Source organism: Aspergillus campestris (genome assembly GCF_002847485.1).
Source record: "Aspergillus campestris IBT 28561 chromosome Unknown P168scaffold_15, whole genome shotgun sequence".
Classification (NCBI taxonomy): domain Eukaryota; kingdom Fungi; phylum Ascomycota; class Eurotiomycetes; order Eurotiales; family Aspergillaceae; genus Aspergillus; species Aspergillus campestris.
In genome coordinates, this window is record NW_020194350.1 from 43,207 (window position 1) to 59,508 (window position 16,302).

A 16,302-nucleotide genomic window follows, 5' to 3' on the forward strand; every position below is an offset into this window, starting at 1 on the left:
GAGACGGCTCCGGACGTCCACATTCGCGCTTTTGATCAAGTCCTGGAGGACCTGCTCAACCACGAAGATGTCGGATGTGAGCATCACCGGAACCCACAGGGAGCTTCGAGAGTGAGGTTCGCAATCACGACCGGCCCGAGTATATCTTAAGTTGTAACATTTGACGAATGCGGGCATGCAATCGCTGTCGCCGGCATCGTCTACGATAGCGGTATGGTAATGGGACCCTCTCCCTTGATTGATTCCAGTTATGTGTGAGTGCACGCAGGGCGGCCCAGACAGATTGATGACAGAAATGCACTGTGCACTACCTATACAGAATCACTACCGTAATCAAGGGTGCAATTTACACCCGACACACGGAGCCGGTGCCTCGGTACTTTCATAGATGTCCGGCCGAGGCGGCCCTGCCACATTTAAATACCCCACAGCCCCCTTGTCCAGGCGGAATATGGCATGGTCTACAATGGTATATGTGCCTGGCACAGTCATCTTCATGTCGACGATCGTCGCGCCACCGGAGGGCACACTGGTAGTTTGGACGTACCGCGCCGGCGGACTGAGCACGTCGGCATCGCGGTACAGTCGGTGGAAATTACTCCCAATGACGTGGAATGAACTGGTCAGGTTGGGCCCCGCATTGCCAAAGTAGATGCGCACCGTCTCGTCCAACTTGGCCTTGAGGGGGTTCTCAATCGTCACGGCACCCTCGTGGCCATTGAAAACGACCGCTGTGGGGCTCTCGTCCAGTGCATTTGGGTACGAGAATTCGACAACGGGGGAGGGGCGTCCGTTATCCATGATCTCGGGCGGTTCGCAGTAGAATTCACTCTGCATGATGAAGTATTCCCGGTCCACGGGGGGCAGGTCCCCCTCTTCGGGCTGCACGTAGATGAGACCGTACATGCCGTTGGCGATGTGGACAGGGACGGGGGCCGCCGCGCAGTGGTAGACGAACAACCCGGGGTATGCCAGGTGGAATCGCGCCGTCTTGGTCTCACCCTCCGATGCGGTGGTCACGCCCGAACCACCGCCGGGTCCCATCACGGCATGACAGTCAATGTTGTGTGGGTTGCCGGATTCGTCGCGGTTGGTCAGCGAGAGCTCCAGGACGTCGCCGACGCGCGCACGGATGAACGGAGCGGGCACCCGGTCGTTAAAAGTCCACATCTCGTACTTGTGTGTACTTGTCAGCTGCATCGTCTTTGTCGTCGTCTCGAGCGGAACTTGTAAGACGACTGGGTGGTCGCGCGTGATGCGGGGAGGCACATTGGGCGCGGCGGTGAGAATGGCTTGCTCCGTGGGGAAGTCAACCTCCCCCAGATGACCTTTTGATCCAATGGGTTCCCGATAGTGCTCAGGGTCAATCGTTCGTGGCACTAGGGTAGGGTCCACACCGGGCACGAGTCCCTCCAGGGACGCGGTGCCTTGCTGTCTTGAGTATATCGCCCAGGCCAGGATTGCCGACGTCGCCAGGGGGAGGAGGTATCTCCACCGACTGTACTCCTTCGGCACTCCATCCTCCGTCTGCACCTGCCTGGAAGAGAATAAGCTCCGACTGATGCACACCCCTCGTCCGGGGCGGGAACAATGTCGCGCCGTCGCATTCCAAGAGCGTCCCCGGCAATAGACGGGGACGCGATGGGCAACCCCCTGCTGGAAGGGTCCCCAAGCGTAGCGGATTGGTGGGACAATGGCACGCATGATGCAGATAGTCAATTCAACATCGTACAGATAATCAATCCCATACGGGAAAACGTGCTGGTCGTGGAAGATGGTGACGACGCGTCGCATTTATAAGGTCTCTTGCGAATTTCCCGATCCGGGACCGCGATACTACCCCACATCCGCACCAGGTGCAACCAGCCGTCGTGATGTCACCGTCGGGCGGCCAGACTGAAGCCCCAAAGTTCAACCATGGCTCTGCCTCGCACCAGGGGGGTTTCTCCTCGGAGGTTCTGCGTGATGGACGGGGATCTGCCTCGTGGTGTGGGGTTGAACATCCAGATCCTTAGGCTCGGTATCAGGGATTCATCTCCGACGTTCGAAGGCCTAACTAGCATATACTTTATTTCCAAGCTGTAGGTCTATTCCATCCATCTGATGGGTGTGTTTCCGTGGTATGTTAGCCTAGAGGTTGTTGCTTTGTCGAGGGTTGATGGTCCTGCGAACATGCTCCCCATAGATTAATTGTAGTTGGATCTTGTGTTGAATAAGTGTGAGCATCGCTAGGAACCAGGGAATTAGGGCATAAATTGTTGGGTATATCAGTCAGGTCAAGCCCTTTACCAATTGTTGGTAAACACCTTGGCGTAGCGGTCATGATATGTTAGCCGGGTGCATGTTTTACAGTTCAGTTGGTAGCATACCATGCTTGTAGTGACCAGCCCTACGCTTGGCATCAACTGTTATATCTAAGCTGGATCCAGATCATTTTTGGCTAGGCTATTCTATCTACCACGTAACATACCTGAGAAGTTTGTTCTATTGGTGGAGCATTGATACTCGCGGGCATATATCAATAGGCGACTAGCACAATGATGTTATTTAATGAGCGGATAATGTCCTAACACGGTATCGTCTCTTTGACATTTCTATCCTACTTTATGTACTTGTAGTAAAATTATTACAGAGATTTGCTAAAAGTCAGCGATTGTAGTGATATGCCAAAGTGAAAGTATCAATCCATGATGTCTACAACTGGTCTGCGTGTTATATATATATCAGCCTGAGACTAGGGTATATTTACGACGATTATCCACAATATGTTGTTGCCTGAATTAACCTCCCTTCACTTCAATTGTTGGGCAGATCTAATGTTAACATTGATATATTGCTAGAAACAAGCACCAGGATACATCACTATGACGTCCCGTCTGTTGTTTGGCAGCGGCGACCCGGCTACGTCATGGCCAAACATGGCCAAACTCCATCTATAAATGTCGGTTGATCAACCATAGATATCAGCATTAAATTGTTAATAATTGATATACCCATCGAGATATTTCTTGATAATACTCTGTTATAAGTATTCTAATCCGCTACTTCTGTAAAGTTAAATCGCATACCCAAATATGTCGGATCAAACCCCAGCCACAAGCGACGGATCCTCGAGGTTTACGGTAAGCCATTGTCCACCCCACTATCGATGTCCCAACACAAACTCAGCTGTTCATACTGATGACACAAAATACTCCAGATCTCCTCCGATTTCCCCAATCTCCACAACCAGAAGGAGTCCGACGAACTACACTACGATGAACGCACAAAAGAAGCAGCAGGCCTCCAACCCCAACGAGATCAACACACGTGCGAAACAGAAGACCACTCCTTTCAGGGGACCAAGCCCGGTCAGGAGTCGGACACTTTGCCGGGGTGGGAGACGCTGAAGGACGGGGTGAAGGGGATGGCGGGGTCTCGTTGAGTGGGTCTTTCTCGTATGTCGAAGGATGATCGGACAAGGTGTATGTACAGCGATGATATGAGATTTGTATATTGTTTTGAATTGTGTGAATACGCAGCGGAAGGTTTAATCGAAGGTGGGTAAGGCCTGTCACAGAAATGGTATTGATAATAGCCGCCTGACAAGAGACTAAATGGATTACTACATCAATAGCTATCTTTCTGAGAACTAGAAGAGTGCTGAACGAGGCTAAAGAAAAAAAGAACAGTGTCCACGGTTACTTCTGCCGCGCGAGTTTCGCGCGGTAAGCCGGTAGTGTCACGGCATCTGCGCGCCCACCGTGTTCAGCTTCCGCATCGAATACGAAGAGCGTTACATCTTCCACCCCATAGGTCGTCGTATCGAGCGTGCCCACCCAATCATTGACATCGTACATCTGGGAGACGAGTCGCGTTCCGGGCAATCCGTTCCCGATGGATGGATCAGTGAGGGAGTACGCTCGGAACGCCACCTGCGCGGGCGGACCGGACTGAGCGATCGTCGGGACTAGTCGAACGCCCTTCCCCCCGACTAACTTCGAGATAATGGGGACCATGTCAGTTCCATTGCTGATCCACGACGAGATCGCCAGGCCAGGCGCCCCCTCAGACGATGTGGGGATCGACAGCGTCACGGACGAGTTCAACCCGTCCACCGTGGACCGGTAGGAGCCAGCAAAACGTTCGCGGGCTTCCTCCGCTGCCTGCTCCATCAATGCGGGAACGATGGCATCGATGACCAGGTCCGCCAACCAAGGGACCGCCTTCGTGGGTTTATCAGTACTGCCGCCTAGGATAGTGAAACCCGTGTCAAAGTCCGGGAGGAGCACAAGAATGGCGGTGTACGGGCCTGAGTCGCCCAATTTGGTGTAGATGTCTGTGACCACGTGGGAGTCGGGATGGACGTAGCGGTAGATCTCCCATGGCTGCCCCAGTGAGTACCGTAGATCGGCCGTGTGTGCGACCGGCTTCATCCACTTGCGCGTGCGCGCAGGCGAGAGAAGCGTCGAATTGAGGATTCCCCGACCAAAGCCTTTCATGTCATTTAGCGTCGAGAAGACCCCACCAGACGACTTGGAGATGCCGCCGTCGAGAGCAAAACCGGCCTCCGCGGCGCCGGGGATGACCGACCGTGCAATGAGTTTCGGATCCTTCGGCGGACTCGAGAAGGTGGAGTCCAGACCCAGGGGCTTGAATATGCTCTCCTGGTACACCTGGTCGATGGATTTTCCGGTCAGTTTGGCGATGACGACTCCCAGAAGGACGAAGCCATTGTTCGAGTAGACAGGGCTTGCCCAGGGGTTGAATTCGGGAGTAATTGTGGCGATCCCCGCAATGTAAGCTTCCGGTGTGCACTTCGAAATGTCATTCTGCATGCAGGGGTATCGAGCCAGTTCCTCCGTGAGGTTCAGTGGGGGCAAGCCAATTGTGACCGGGTCGACTTCGCCGCCCATCAGCAGATCGGGATGGAAGGGCACGCCCGCACGAGGGATACCCATGTGGGCCGCAAGGGCCCCGGCAGTGACCTGGTCCCACTGGATCTGATGAAGCGGCTGGGGGGCCTTCTGGTTCTTTTGAGTGAGGTCCTTCAGGGCCGGGAAGATCTCCGTCAGCGGTCGTTCCCAGTCCCCCGCATCCAGTTCCACTAGGCCTGCGAGGACCGTGAAGAGTTTGGTGACACTGGCGATACGGTAGATACTATCCGCATCGACTTCCTTCACGCCGAGGGAGCCATTCAACGTGGTGGGCGCTGTGTGGTGGTACTGGAGGGTCTCGGCGTCGGGATCCTGGAGGGAGAACATGCCCATGGAGAAAGTCAAATTCTTCAGCCGTTTCACGGTCGCATTGGCTGCCTTGTCGTCCTGATTCAAGGCCTTGTCCAGGGACGCGGTCAGGGCGTTCCAATTGGTTGCCACGCGACTGGACTTGGTACTTATGTCGCGGGGAGCGGGATAGATGGGCCCCCGAATGTCGGCGAGTGTGCCTGGAAGGCATAGTGACAGGATGGTGAGACCTTGCGAGAGGAATCTCATAGTGAGCACAATGCAGTAGGAGATGAATGGTTACAGAATATCCATGTTTCAATGTGATGTCCATTGTCTACTTATACACACTCCCTCCAGGTTATCCTCGCTGACCCAGAGGGTTGATGACCTCATTTTTAGGCTCCGGGCAGTGCATCGGGCGCTGTATCTCCATAGCAGGCGGTCCCGGTGGAGATGGATGTAGATGACAGACCAGCTCATGCAGACAGACTGACGGAGATGATAGGTCCCAGATGAGGCTATTAGGGCCAAATCACCACAACACGTAATATTATAAGAGGGACGATCCCGTGGACACGCTAACCCAATCGGGTCCTACGCGGCGCTGGCCCCCAACGGGCATCCACATTGTTGACCTGAATAGTAACATCGTCACGACCTCGCTCTTGGAGTGACGCAGCCGTCCAGGAAACCAAGGATTGCCAACGCACGGTCATATTCCCGATCCGCCTGCTATGCGCCAATCTTGACAGGTTTAGCCAGAACAATGTTGACGATCATTGCCAAATGAGCAGTTAGTGTCCTTCTAGGTCGCTTCTTTTCACTTGCACTCGCCCGATGTCTGAGGACCGGAAGAGCCGAGCCTCTGGGGACTCTGAAATAAACACTCTTCCGTCTTTCATCGGATTTCTGGTCGGATAGCATCTCGGAATGGTGGATACAGACCAGACTCAGAAGATTACCACTACTATGTCTCAGCGTTCGATTGCGTTTCAAGAGGGGGAAGATTATGGTGGAGAAGTTGGCATGATTCAAATAGATAGCTCGAAAGGAGAAACAGGTGATGGGGCAGTCAGGTAATATGGTCCCTGGTGGTATCTCTGATCGGCTTCCCGATCTGACCAAGTTTTTCAACGCCATCCCCGATCCGTCCGTCCATCCGTCCGTCCTTCCATCTATCCATGTCAAATCCCTTTGATACTCCGTATCAAATTGCATAGCGAAACTCGGGATTCTCCCGGTCCGTCAGGTCCAAGAACTCGTGGTTCTGTGGTACGACATACGCGTCACCCAATGCCTCCTTCTCGCGATCGCGTCGGCGGTTCTCCCGGATCGACACCCAGCGGATCAACAGGAGATCAAGTGTGACAAGGAAGTACAGGACCACAATCGAAATTTTGGCCGGAAGGTACTTGGGGCCGTCACTGGATTGGAAGGTCTGTGGGGAGATGATGTTTCCGACCGTATAGGCGATCGTTTGGATGCACGACACGGTGATCTTCTTGGTTGACCCGGCCACGTTGGTGCTGGTGAGTCCCAGGATCGTCGTCCAGCCGATGGGGATTCCCCCGGTCAAGTAGAAGCCCACCAGGGCTCCTGCCTTGTCCGTCGTCGCCATGAGGATTGCCCCCACAATCGCCGGAATGTGGCCGACAATACACCAGAACAGTCGTTGGTCCGTTTTCATACTAAGGTAGGTGAGTCCCACCAGCAGGACCACTTCGTACGCTCCGAGCGGCGTCACGAGGAGCAGACTCTGCCGCTGCGTGTAGCCCATGCCGCTCACCAAGATATTCCCGAAACTGGTGGCGGTTGAGTTTGGTATATTGGCCGCGAACACCCAGAAGGCGTACAGCCAGGTGTGAGGATCAACCAGAGCCTCGTAGACCTGTGCCGGTTTGAACACGGTGCTTCCGATGCCCTGCTCGTTCGCTCGAAGCCGCTCGGCATGTAGGGCCTTCTCTTCGGCGGAGAGGAATCGGGCCGTGACTGGCGAATCGGGCAGAATGAAGAAGAAGAGAACGCCGGTCACGACGGTGAACAGACCGAGGATCAGGAAGATGACTTGCCAACCCCGTAGGGAGGCGTTGGGGTCGCCCCCGATGTGGACGGCCACCCCATAGGCAATGTAGCCTCCGAGCATCTGGGCCCACCCGCACATGGAAAACCAGACACCAACGCGGAAAGCCTGCTCTTCCTTGCGGTACCACTGCGAGGTGAAGACCACCCAGGCGGGCACCACGGCCGCCTCCATGGCGCCCAGAAGCGTGCGACAGACCATCAGCGACGCAAACGATTGACAGGCCGCCATGCAAGCCAAGATTATTCCCCAGAGGGTCACGTTGACGGCGACGTAGCGCGCCAGGGGGAAGGCCTGGATGAGGCGCATAGTCGGGAATGAGAGCGCCAGCTGGCCAAAGAAGAACATGCTGGACACCCAGTTGAATTGATTGCCGTGGAGATTTGTGGACTCGCGCATTCCCGTCACACTGGCGTAGCTGATCGCGATCTTGTCCAGGTACTGGAGGAAATACACGACGCAGATCAACGGCATGACGTACAGGTCGATCTTGCGCACCAGGCGCCCCGATGCTTCAGGATCTAGGCTGTTGCCACGGCCACCTGCTGCCAACAACTCGAGCGCTCCATCGCCGCCGCTGGTTTGGACGGCGGGTGATTTCTCATCGGAAGAGACGTGCGGTGGTGGAAGGTGGTCCACTTGGGATGGCTCCGGGGATGCCATGTTCACGTCTAGTTTCCCGGGGCCGGGAGTGAGTTCGATTTGATTTTTTTCGTATCCTTCGAAACGCCGAACCGCGCTGATGGATTCCCGTTGATCTTTAAATCGATTTGGCCTCTTGTCCCTGTCGATGGCGCTGCACTACTTCCTGAGCACGCCATCGCCGGATCGGCCCCTAGCCGGCAGTTTGAGTCATTTTTGGTACGCTTGACTATGGTTTTCCCTTATTTCTTTCCGGCCATCGCTCGGGTTGATAGCTCGGTGGGGGCCGCGATAAACTCGGCTTGGTCTGGGCTTGGCACGGAAAAGTCCTCCATGGACCGGGGACGCCCGTCACACTGGGACACCTTATATCAGCGACACCAGTCTACATCTCACCGAACTCTGAGATGTCAAGTATTATCGGAGATTGGTAGACACGATAGTTCGATTTTTTCAGCCATGCGTTCTGTGTAGAATTGAGTCAATGATGGTGCAACCTGACCATTAATATGATCTAAACCCGCCAAGTCCCCCCAGCTCAATCTTTTTCTAAGCCGTCGGCTGGTACCGAAGGCGACTAGCTAGCTGTCTAGGCCCGCTTTTCACACGGGGGAGCGCAACGTGGCCGATGTCGGCTTATTGGCCAAAGTCTACATACATCGGGGATAGATACGGTGCGGTTGAGATCTTAAGATCCCGAATAACACTGAATTTTCTAGCCACCTGTGGTTGTGGATTTTTCAATTCTTGACTTGTGCCCAAAACTCAATATAGGTAGAATTGCTGTTCACCTTTTGGCCTGTCCTTTGGTATAGAACGTATTGGTACGACTGCGCCATGCATAACACATGGGAATTGCACTCTACCCTATGTTCAGCAACCAGGCAGCTCCAATAGGGCTGTTATATCAAGATTTTGGGCAATGTAAGTGACACTGATGAATCAACTCAGTCGTCATCCAAACTTTAATCATAACTCGTATCAAATTCAGCTCTATGTCGTGGACCTCTGAGCGCCAAACCGCCGAGCGTCCTTGAGAATCGCATAAGTACACCGTGCGGAAATTCGTGCCAGAACCAGGAACCAGGAACAGGGTCTAGTCATCCATCAACGGCATTCCCGTCCATTCGACGGCCTCCTCAACCGGCTCTTCTGACGAACACCGCTCACACCGACACACAAATCGGAATGATTTACGCAGGTGTTCCCGGCGGGTGTTCAAGTCACCGAAACGCGTCAAGTCGAAGTACGAGATGCAGCACTCTTCACCGGGCAAGATATCTCGAGATGCGGTAAAAACCATACGGCCCTGAACATCCGGTTTGTGCGATATCTGGAACACACTTAGCATTTCAATCTTCCCCCAGCCAGAGGGCAGTACATACGTTGGGCAAGCAGGAATGGTTAGCGATAGCCGCTACCGCATATACAGCCGCTGCAAACTGCTCCCCTCGGTCGACCGGCGGGTGGGGGAGGGGAAAAATCCCCGTTTCTCGCGGGTAGAGGCCGAAGGAGTTGGCCTCCTCCTGGCAGATGAGATGCAGTATGCCGTCTGTTGGGTGACCATGCGGTAGGATCGGGCTGCTTCGGAGATACTTCTTCACGAGGGTGCTCCATGCCTTGACCTGTTCGTGGGACCACGTATCCTGCGACCCGCACAGGGATTCAATGGCATCCCACCCCTGCTTGAAGCGCTCTTCTTTCCCTTGGGGTTCGCAATTCGCCGTTGGCGATGCGTGATGAGTGTGTCGCGTGGCCAATATCCGGACAATCAGCCACAACATGCCAAAGTCGTATTCACCCCATTTGGCCCGGATCGGGCCCGCATATCTCTTGAGCCAGAGACATTCAAAACCATGGCGCAGGGTGTCGGCATTCCGACAGGCCTCGCCGCACCAGACGACGTCAGCGATACAGGCATTAGGGCAGGGCACGCGCGTAGGGCAACTCGCTCGACTATTACATGTGGGATTGCTGCAGAGGAGGTTGTCGTTGGAGGCCGGCTCATCAACGACGGGAATGATCGCGTAAGGGTGATCGACAAGGAGGCGCTCGCCTTTCTGGACAGGTCCAGAGACGCGGAACTGACGACCTTTGTCCGGGTGCACGCTTTCCATTAAGTGCGGGTGAATCCACTCTGCCTGGGCGGAGGCGTTCCCATCTCCCTGAGCCCGGTCGGGAGACTCGACAGTTATATATACTACCTGGGACATGGTGATAATCGTAGTGATAGAGGGAGCATACGTGGGGGAGGGAAAACTGGGGAAACTACTCTGTAGAGCCCAGGGCAATGGGCTTCGATGGGGCTGGCATTTCGCATGCATCCGCAAATTTTTTTTTCATTTCGCTGTTTGCTAGACCCGGAGTTTGGCCTTATCCAGACACTTTTTGTGGGCTCTCTGTGGCCACTTGGACAGAGCGGGTCAAGTTGCCATAGTGGGTCGACAGCGGGTGGCCAATACAATGGCCATGATAGCCCCCGAAAGTGCGGTTATCGCAAGCGGTACCAGTTGATTGGCGAGGAGATCAACACTTCAAGCGGGCTGGATATAATTGGTTCGGGGCGTCTTGTCCCTTGCCTAGAACAAGTCTGGGGCCTCAGGCTGGCTATGCCGACCTGCAGAATGCAAGTTCGTCAGTATGTATGAATTTCCTGCGAACGCAGATGTTTGCGTCGCAAGGGCAGAGCCCCCAGCGTGTTGTTTTGGACATGGGACTGCCAACTGGTAGGCTGATTTTGGTATTGTGCCAAATCGTGCAGTTCGGGTGGCTTCAGGTGTTGATACGACCAAACCTACTGAGACTCAAATGACGGTCGAAAGACTTGACAGATTTTAGATGCGCTTAGAGAAATACATACCTGTAGATGACAGCTACATAGTCAATCAGTCACATCTGGTCAGTGGCCGAATTCCAACGGCTCAAATCAGGGTCTGGAAGCGTTTGCATCCCATGCAGGTCCGAATCCCTTCCATGGCACACCACTCGACAGCATTTGCGGTGGACTTTGTTGATTTCTGCTATCACTTCGGTGGCGCTATAATAGTATCGCAAAGACAAAGTACTACTGGACGCTGCCGATCATAAAGGCAAAGTCCAACACCCATTTTTGGATCGATGTCGACACATTCGGATAATCTGATCGATTTTGGTTTCTAAAAATTGTAGACAATCATTTCCTTCTCTCGGATCCTTCAAGCCAAGAAATGAAGCTAATAGCCCTTGCGTTTGAGAGCGTTGGAAACGAAATTTATCCCCGCACGTCGGGGATGGTGTGATTGCGTTCCCGGAAGATGTCATTATCCCCGGTACGCAGATAGCTGTCCACATAGGATATCGAAACGTTTGTACGAGAGAGAGAGTGAGAGTGTGTGTATGCTCAACCGTGTCCAAGACACTGTTATTCTTGTAATCCATGGTTCTGGGTCATTAGACACGCGTGCGTCACCAAAGGCTTGGATTCCCCGAATTCAAGGGACTTGAATTTGGTTGCGATTGCCTGGATAAGGGCGAGTTGAATGCCATGCGACAGGACAGGTGTAAGTGATATGCCACAATAAACGATGGAGACGATTGGCTTCGATGTGTAGATGTTGAGAGCCTGCCACTGTCAATTATCACGCCTTCGAGTGCTAGATTCAAATGAACATGTGAGACAGTACCAAGTACTTTACTCACTCGATCAGGGCCAAACCACTAAACCTGCGAATAGCTATCCTAACCCAGGCAGGAAATAGAATTGAATATCCAATCCTAAAAATCAATTGACAGCACGCGTGTTTTCCGCGTCCCATCTGCTGCAGAGCACCCGTGGTGACGTCTTCCTCGACCCCTCGCTGAAACGGCGGCGGGATAAACACAATGCATACTCGATTGGACTCGCGTAGCGCGCCGCGATGATGACATCTGTGCCGTATCCCGAGACCAGATAACGAAAGGCGCATGGGCCAGAACGCGGGATTCATCAGATCCATGCAGTCGCAGCTAGAATCAAGATATATACCCCGCGATTGGCTGCTAGGGCCAGTTGCGCAACCAGGCTAGCGGATCGTCCCATCGTCCATGCGCCAGACTGTCAACAAGGTCACTGAATGGCGAAATCTGACATGATTGCCCGCGACGATGGCGGAAGACCCTGAATGACATATACGACACATTCATGGCACGATGCCGATATATCCGGTCGCGTAGCATGCTCTCAGCTGTATGGACAGAGATGGAGTCATCTCTGGGCGCGAGGCGGGGTCGAAGACGGATGGTATATTCGCACAAGAGATAATTCTCGCCAAGCGAGGGGGAATGGCGCATATAAATACGGGCGACATTCGCCGTCAAGATGCTATGTTTGTATAACCAACAGCATTGAAACATCATCTGCAAAATGGCAACCTCTCTTACCGAAACCGCTCCCACCGTGGACAGCAAGGTCTCCCTTCAGGGCACCGCGCGAGAGCCACTCAAGCCCAGCGGGGTTTTGGATGCGTTCGAGTCCTTCGAAGTGACTCCCATCATCGGCCGGGAGTATCCCAACGCGAGCCTGAAGGATTTCCTCCGCGCCCCCAACTCGGATGACCTGTTGCGCGACCTGGCCATCACCAGTAAGCAAGACATGTACCATTCTTCCATGAACACAATGAAGCTGACCCATCCCAGTCTCCCAGCGGGGAGTGGTGTTCTTCCGAAAGCAGGACGGCCTCGACGACGACCTGCAGAAGGAGCTCATCCAACGTCTCGGAGAGCTGTCCGGCAAGCCCAGCACGTCCGGGCTGCATATCCACCCGATTGCGAACTCCGAGCGCGAGCACAGTGTCAAAGACAACGAGATCAGTATCATTAGCTCGAAGCAGCGACAGACGCTGTACAAGGATCGCAACACACGCCGGCAGAGCTCTCGCCGCGAGTGGCACAGCGACATCACTTTCGAGCCTGTGCCGGCCGACTACACCATTCTCCGCCTGACGGAGCTCCCTAAGACTGGTGGTGGTAAGCATGACAGCCCAGCCGCTAGCGTCTTCACTGTTTCAGAGATGGCTAATTGGCAACAGACACCTTGTGGGCCTCTGGATACGAGGTGTACGACCGCATCTCGGAGCCGTACCAGAAGTTCCTGGAGGGCCTGACTGCGACGTACGCCCAGCCGGGCTTCAACAAGGTCGCCGAGGAGAACTCCTTCAAGGTATTCCACGGACCTCGCGGGGCTCCCGAGAACGTCGGCGATGCGCTGAGCGCCGTGCACCCTGTCATCCGCACGAACCCCGTCACCGGCTGGAAGAGCGTGTTCGCCGTGGGCTCGCACTGCCAGAGGGTGAACGGAGTGACCGAGGAAGAGAGCCAACATCTGCTCAAGTGGTTTGTGACGCTCATTGTGGAGAACCACGACCTGCAGGCGCGGCTTCGCTATCAGAACCCGAATGATCTTGGTAAGTCCACATCATTCTTGGAAAGGAACACTTTTGCTGATTGTTGTTGGTAGCCATCTGGGACAACCGCTCCGTGTATCACGCCGCCACCTGGGACTACGAGAATATTGGCCCCCGGACTGGCCACCGTGTTGTTGGTCTGGGCGAACGGCCGTATTTCGACCCGAACAGCAAGAGCCGCCGGGACACGCTGGAGCAGGAGGCGTAGTTCATCTTCCATTGCAGACTGGGTGGTCTCTGGGAAGAGTAAGATCGGTGGGCTGGATATTTCAATGATTATAGTTAGTATGTTTGTCCTCATGAATGAAATATACTCTTGAATTTCATCCTGCATAGTCTGGACTGTAGCGTACGTACCCAGTCCTTCCCCAACAAGACTATGCATAGAGTGATGGTGGTTATGGTGGTTGGGAAAGAAGAAAACCCGCAGAAGACGCAGTGACAAGCGCGGGCTGCTGTCGCAGTCAGCTGACATGGCCGCTGGTTTTCCCAATCTACACCCTTCGTTGATGATTAGTCCTTCTCTGTTCCATATAGCTAAGGATGTTAGATTTATTGCATTCTTGTGAGAACGAGACGGTGACCCGAGTATACTAGATAAGTGATTGATCTAAAAACCTAAAGTGGGATAGATTATAACTCATTGCATGTAGATACCCATCACGGATCCCTGTGAAATTATAAAAAAATTGATGAAATGTATATTGACTAGCCAAAGGTATATCCAACCGCATTTATACAATCCCCACTGCGGCCATGAACGGGGATGACAAGGAGAAAAAAGCGCATGTACAGGAAAGAAAAACGATCCGCCAAAACAGGCGGATCCACGAGAACATAACATGGTGGGCGCATCTCACCCACCCATAATCATCCACGCGACAAGACCGATCCAGCCCCCGGAGAACAGGATGGTCAGGATCGATGCACCGGCCTTGTCGCCGGCGGTAATTGCCGGCAGCTTGCCACCTTTACCGCCTTTACCGGAGCCAGCGTTGGGGTCACTGCTGCTCTTGCCGCCCGTGTCGGAGGTGACGGGCACCTTATCGGGCATGTCCATCACGAGGAGAGAGGTGATCACATCCGTAGCGATGACCTGCTCTTCCACTCCATTCCAGCCGTCCCACTTCTTCTGGTACCACCGCACGCTGCAGGTGTTGTTGTTCATGCCGGAGCAGGACGCGGCCGCGGCTTCGGCGGAGGCCTGCAGCTTGGGGAGAATCTGGTCGTAGGTGGACGGCACCAGCAGGGCGACGTAGGCCAGCCAGCTCGTGACGAGGCCCTTGAACAAAATCTCGTTCTGATTACACAGCTCCTTCTCATCACACGGCTCGACGAGAATGTTTCCGCCGTACTTCTGGGGGAAGAATGTGCGGAGGGTGACTCTGAGGAGACCGTCGACGACCTCTTTCCACGAGTCACTCTCGGTCTGGTTGGGGTTAGCCGCGGGGGCACCGAACAGGTGAGGAGGAAGGCGAAACGCACCATATTATATAGATATGCGGCACCGCTGAGGTAGGTGCCGTAGTTGTAGGACCACTGGTTGTTGCCCATGGTCGAGCACCCGTCGGGGATGTCGGTCGAGTCGGCGACATTCCACGTCTTCTTATCGACTAGCGGCGACTCAGTGGACCAGTCCCAGATCTTGTGAGCCCAATCCGTATAGGTCTGATTGTTGGTGTAGCGGGCCAAACGGGCGGCCAGCATGAACAGGCCGCCGTTGGAGACGGAGTTCTTCATGTTGTATCCAGCCTGGTAGGGGAAGATCTGCCAGCGAAGGCCACCCCCGCAGTTCATCGTGTCCCAGCGGGCAGCTTGCGTATTGAACACGCCCTGGGCCAGCGACAGCCACGAATAAGAGTCCTCGACATCCGGGAACTTGATCTCGGCGGCCGTCATAGCCGCCTGACCCCAGAACATCTGATCGTCGTTGCCCAGGTAGCTACTGTAGTTGTCGGGCATGTAGTCTCCGTTCCCTGCCTGCCATTCCATGCCCTGGCTGACCTGATCGTTGTAGGTGGAATCGCCGGTGTAGTGCCAATAATAGAGAAGACTCATGAACAGAGCACTGCCTTCCCACCATTTTTCGGGGAAGGCACCGGGGATGCCTCCGGTATCGTTGCCCCCATACCAGCCCATGGATCCGAAGGCGGTCTTGCTGGCGGCATCTTTGATGGATTCTGTCGGACAGAACAAACTCGTCAGTACGATTCAACCCTAGTCGACGGAGGAGCTAGCCGAACGGATGGACGGGAAGAGGGAAGAGGATCGGGGATTTGCGCACGATGATCATTGACGTCGAGACTGATCGCGGGCGCCAGCGAGGAAAACAGCGCCGACCCGAGGATCGCCGATCGGAAGAGATTTGCGACCATGACGAGCAGTCGATCACTTACTCGGCGGAGAAGCGAGAAGAGCGAAGAAAGTCCAAGAGGAAGGAAGAGGGTTGATTTGGATGCCGCATGGGAGTCAATCAACCGAGCCGGTAAGGAACGACAGGAACGAAGACGAGCAGTGGTTGGCGAGAGAGACGGACGGACAGACCGACCGCGAGAGAGAGAGATCAAGAATTGCGCGTCCAAGTAACTGGGCGTCGAGGCACCAATCAAGGAAATGGTCCTGGTGGAACCAGTGGAGCCCATCCATGCTGGGAGTTTAAGCTTTGCCCAGACCGAGACCAAGACTTTTTAGCACCATCGAAGGATTCCGGGATTTGCATGCTCATCCATTGTCGATCGTACGTCAGCACGGGCTTATGATTTCCCATCCGCTGGAATGAGGAAGGAGAGTGACGAGAGAAGGAATGCCTGAGTAGGATGCAACAGGAGATGGGAAAAAAGGTGGGTTTCCATTCCTGTATCTCATTCCCATGAAATGACGTGGTGACTCAGCGATACGGTCTGAGTCAGCCATGCGTCATCCTTGCTCTTGACTCTTGGGTCAGGGGTAGCAG

General features: G+C 54.3%; 7 protein-coding genes across 7 annotated transcripts; 2 read left to right on the forward strand and 5 right to left on the reverse strand.

The window, feature by feature from the left end:
* Positions 1 to 208: 208 nt before the first annotated feature.
* Positions 209 to 858, reverse strand: P168DRAFT_293516 (putative multicopper oxidase). Its single transcript, XM_024837827.1, has one exon. The coding sequence runs from the start codon at positions 835 to 837 to the stop codon at positions 334 to 336; it is 504 nt and encodes a 167-aa protein (XP_024688807.1). The 5' UTR covers positions 838 to 858; the 3' UTR covers positions 209 to 333.
* Positions 859 to 3,074: 2,216 nt separating this feature from the next.
* On the forward strand, positions 3,075 to 3,424 carry P168DRAFT_322278 (uncharacterized protein; the record flags this gene model as incomplete). Its single annotated transcript, XM_024840549.1, has 2 exons — positions 3,075 to 3,122; positions 3,200 to 3,424. 2 exons carry the CDS (start codon positions 3,075 to 3,077, stop codon positions 3,422 to 3,424), a joined length of 273 nt encoding a protein of 90 aa, XP_024688808.1.
* A 256-nt stretch (positions 3,425 to 3,680) lies between these two features.
* P168DRAFT_285352 (serine hydrolase domain-containing protein) lies at positions 3,681 to 5,474 on the reverse strand (the record flags this gene model as incomplete). The annotated part of the gene is made up of 1 exon (XM_024836201.1): positions 3,681 to 5,474. One exon carries the CDS (start codon positions 5,472 to 5,474, stop codon positions 3,681 to 3,683), a length of 1,794 nt encoding a protein of 597 aa, XP_024688809.1.
* A 940-nt stretch (positions 5,475 to 6,414) lies between these two features.
* P168DRAFT_244309 (allantoate permease family MFS transporter) lies at positions 6,415 to 7,950 on the reverse strand (the record flags this gene model as incomplete). Its single annotated transcript, XM_024833922.1, has 1 exon — positions 6,415 to 7,950. The coding sequence occupies one exon, from the start codon at positions 7,948 to 7,950 to the stop codon at positions 6,415 to 6,417; it is 1,536 nt and encodes a 511-aa protein (XP_024688810.1).
* Positions 7,951 to 9,025: 1,075 nt separating this feature from the next.
* On the reverse strand, positions 9,026 to 10,142 carry P168DRAFT_322281 (SET domain-containing protein; the record flags this gene model as incomplete). The annotated part of the gene is made up of 2 exons (XM_024840550.1): positions 9,026 to 9,262; positions 9,315 to 10,142. The coding sequence occupies 2 exons, from the start codon at positions 10,140 to 10,142 to the stop codon at positions 9,026 to 9,028; spliced, it is 1,065 nt and encodes a 354-aa protein (XP_024688811.1).
* A 2,168-nt stretch (positions 10,143 to 12,310) lies between these two features.
* Positions 12,311 to 13,557, forward strand: P168DRAFT_307561 (TauD/TfdA dioxygenase family protein; the record flags this gene model as incomplete). The annotated part of the gene is made up of 4 exons (XM_024839118.1): positions 12,311 to 12,527; positions 12,583 to 12,912; positions 12,975 to 13,349; positions 13,403 to 13,557. 4 exons carry the CDS (start codon positions 12,311 to 12,313, stop codon positions 13,555 to 13,557), a joined length of 1,077 nt encoding a protein of 358 aa, XP_024688812.1.
* A 543-nt stretch (positions 13,558 to 14,100) lies between these two features.
* Positions 14,101 to 16,137, reverse strand: P168DRAFT_293521 (glycoside hydrolase family 76 protein). The gene is made up of 3 exons (XM_024837828.1): positions 15,634 to 16,137; positions 14,835 to 15,529; positions 14,101 to 14,778 (listed from the first exon to the last, which is right to left on the reverse strand). Exons 1-3 carry the CDS (start codon positions 15,722 to 15,724, stop codon positions 14,206 to 14,208), a joined length of 1,359 nt encoding a protein of 452 aa, XP_024688813.1. The 5' UTR covers positions 15,725 to 16,137; the 3' UTR covers positions 14,101 to 14,205.
* Between the last annotated feature and the right edge of the window lie 165 nt (positions 16,138 to 16,302).

What these genes read in the sequence shown, in the direction of transcription:
- P168DRAFT_293516 (XM_024837827.1), bottom strand. Translation starts at nt 837, where the DNA reads ATGCAGAGTGAATTCTACTGCGAACCGCCCGAGATCATGGATAACGGA.
- P168DRAFT_293521 (XM_024837828.1), bottom strand. Translation starts at nt 15,724, where the DNA reads ATGGTCGCAAATCTCTTCCGATCGGCGATCCTCGGGTCGGCGCTGTTT. An exon ending in TCTCGACGTCAATGATCATC is followed by an intron (nt 15,530 to 15,633) that starts GTGCGCAAATCC and finishes TCTGTCCGACAG; the next exon opens with AATCCATCAAAGATGCCGCC. An exon ending in CCGCATATCTATATAATATG is followed by an intron (nt 14,779 to 14,834) that starts GTGCGTTTCGCC and finishes AACCCCAACCAG; the next exon opens with ACCGAGAGTGACTCGTGGAA.